The 2,617-nt window shown below is 39.9% G+C and overlaps 1 protein-coding gene across 1 annotated transcript in view; it reads right to left on the bottom strand.

Moving 5' to 3' along the window:
• Positions 1–770, bottom strand: part of LOC118322442 (transcription factor jun-D-like) — a 1,459-nt gene extending 689 nt beyond the window's left edge. Inside the window, exon 1 of the mRNA XM_035654118.1 lies at positions 38–770. Coding sequence (XP_035510011.1) covers positions 38–538 — 501 coding nt within the window. The 5' untranslated portion in view covers positions 539–770. The remainder of the gene's footprint in view (positions 1–37) is intronic.
• Positions 771–2,617: the final 1,847 nt, after the last annotated feature.

The following is a 2,617-nucleotide window of genomic DNA, read 5'->3' as shown; positions in this document are numbered from 1 at the left end:
CTAAGCTCTGCCCTTCCGGGCGCGTCTGCGGCTCCTCCTTGAGCGGCTGGACCCGAGAGAGCTCCGGCTGCGGCGGGGCTGCCCCCAAGTGATGCGACGGAGGAGGCGGGAAAGGGACAGTGTCTGTGGAGTAGTTGACGGTGGTTTCCAGCGGCCCGCTGCCGTAACTGTTCAAGTTTGTGTACACCGGTAGATCCGGCTGCACGGAGACCGGGGCGATGTTCGCGCCCAGGTCCAGGCTGCTGTTCGTCTGCGCGGCTCCGCTCAGCTGGTTCTGCTTGTGCAGGTCCTCCAGCGCCTTCACGAAGCCCTCGGCGAACTCCTGCTCGTCCGTCACCGTCTTCGGGTAGAGGAACTGGGAGCTGGTGGGCGTCGTGGTCACCATCCCGTTGGACTGGATGATGAGCCGCTCCAGCTCCGGGGAGGCCAGCTTGAGGAGGCCCAGGTCCGGGGAGCTGAGGATGCTCTCGGCGTCGCGGAGATGCGGTTTGAGGTCCGCCTCGTCCGCCAGGCTCAAGTTAATATCCTTCTTCATCATTATTTCCGTGTTAAAAAAAAAGGACAACTCGATCTCCCTCAGCACGGAGCCCGGCCCATAACCTCACAGAACCGGACCGTAGTGACGAATATCCGCTGTTTTTATATTTAACGTTGCTACTCTCAACCGCTCCGACCGTTGGTCGTCCGTTGGTCGTCCGTTGCAGAGCTCGGATCTGACTGTACTGGCTGCCCGCGCGCACCGCCGCCAGCTTTTCTAGTCTCGCACGTTCCATTATGTCACAGCAGTGTGCGCGCGCATTGGGCAGAAATGAACGTTTTCCAGACTTTTATTTTGATATTTAAAAAAAAAAAAAGAGAGAGAGAGAGAGAGGAGGAGATGAGGGAGACGTCTCACCCTGCGCAGCTTTCTGTGTCCTAGAAACAGAAGGCAGTGCCCATAATGAGGGCATATTGTTCATAATCAGTTGTTAGGAGGGTTATTTTATAAATGTAATCCAATATAATTACTAATTACCTGGTAAAATATATAGTGAGTAACCTAATCCAAGTATGACTATATTAAAGTAACATCATTTGACTACCTTACGTTACTTTTGGATTATCTCAACATCAAATATGTAAATAAAAAGAAAGTAAATGTCAATAAAATGTATTGATGTAAGTGTATTTTGTTCTAACTCACTTCTCAACAGAGCAATAAAACCTAAAATGGAAATGAAAAGATTTTCAGCATCAAGAAACACTGATGCATTTTAATCCTGCTAAATAATCCCAATTTTTACTAGCCTAAATGTAACTGTAATCTGATTACGTCTGTTTTTAACTGTTATGGATTACAGTTACCCTTTTTTGTATCCTGATTATGTTACATGTAATCTTTCTCGAAAAGTATTTGTATATTATGTCCATTCATATCTAAGGTAAATGAATATTTTTTAACACTGGAACTGTTTTTTTATTTATTTATTTTGCCTTACCTTGTTTTTGTTTTTTCATTTAGTACATAAAGGACATTCTGTATGTAAATGTTGGGCTATAAAAAATGTAATTAGTTGACACACAATCAAAAACACAATGTACCAATAAAATAACTGAAGCGTTATTTTTCAGGAAGTCCATGAATGACCATCCAACACCTTGTTAAAGTCCTTGGGTTTTTCTTTTATTGCAAATGTTTTTCCACAGAAAGAAAAACTTGATTTTCCTTTTCACCCACCGGCTTTTTTTGTGGGTTTTTCCCAAAACAAAGCAACTATAAATGGCACTCACAGGGATAATAAAATATAACATATTTTTTACATACAGTTTGAACACAAAGGAAATATAACTTTCCAAATATGATGGATCTATGATATGTAAGAAGTTGTTGAAAAGGTAATATTTGATAAACTAGTGTTTCATAGGTCAAGAAGGAACTTTCACTCTCTATGGAGTGATTCATTGTCTCAATAGATGATCTTTGGTACCAGCTCTATTGCCATGGAGAGGAGGGAGAAACTACAAACACTGAGCTGGTACATTGAGGTTTGATGTCATGGTGAGTATTGTTTCTTGTTTACATGTAAATATTCACAAATATTACATATATATATGAATTTTATTTCAAAATTAGAACAGAATGATTATTGCTAAACTGCAGGAAACAGACATTTCAGCTTGCATAATTCTGGAGAAAAGTTAATGTCTTACTGCTGACTTCTGTTTTATGTTCTCACACTTGTCGTATTTCTGCACAACAGAATTAGGAGAAGTTGAATCTGAAACTAATCTGATTTCAACACTTCCTCTGGTCAGTTAACAGTTTTTTAAAGTTGTTTTTGGGTTGGACCTCGTCTCACGCTCATCACACACTTCGACAGAAAAAGGCAAATGATAATGTCAAGTATAGTTTCCGTGACAGATATTTCCAATTTCACTTTCCATTTTTATTTAAACATATATCCAGATATTCTAATTAGAGTATTTTAATTGCCCTATTTAATATTAATGTCTTGATTAACTAGTAGAGGTAAAATATTGCCACTGTCTCTTTTAAGTAATAATAATAATAATAATAATAATAATAATAATAATAATAATAATACATTTTATTTTATAATGCCCTTTTCATCAGAAG

The sequence above is a fragment of the Morone saxatilis genome, unplaced genomic scaffold (assembly GCF_004916995.1).
Source record: "Morone saxatilis isolate NCDOM2014 unplaced genomic scaffold, NCSU_SB_2.0 Contig12, whole genome shotgun sequence".
Lineage (NCBI taxonomy): Eukaryota > Metazoa > Chordata > Actinopteri > Moronidae > Morone > Morone saxatilis.
This window is presented reverse-complemented; position numbering and strand designations above follow the sequence as displayed.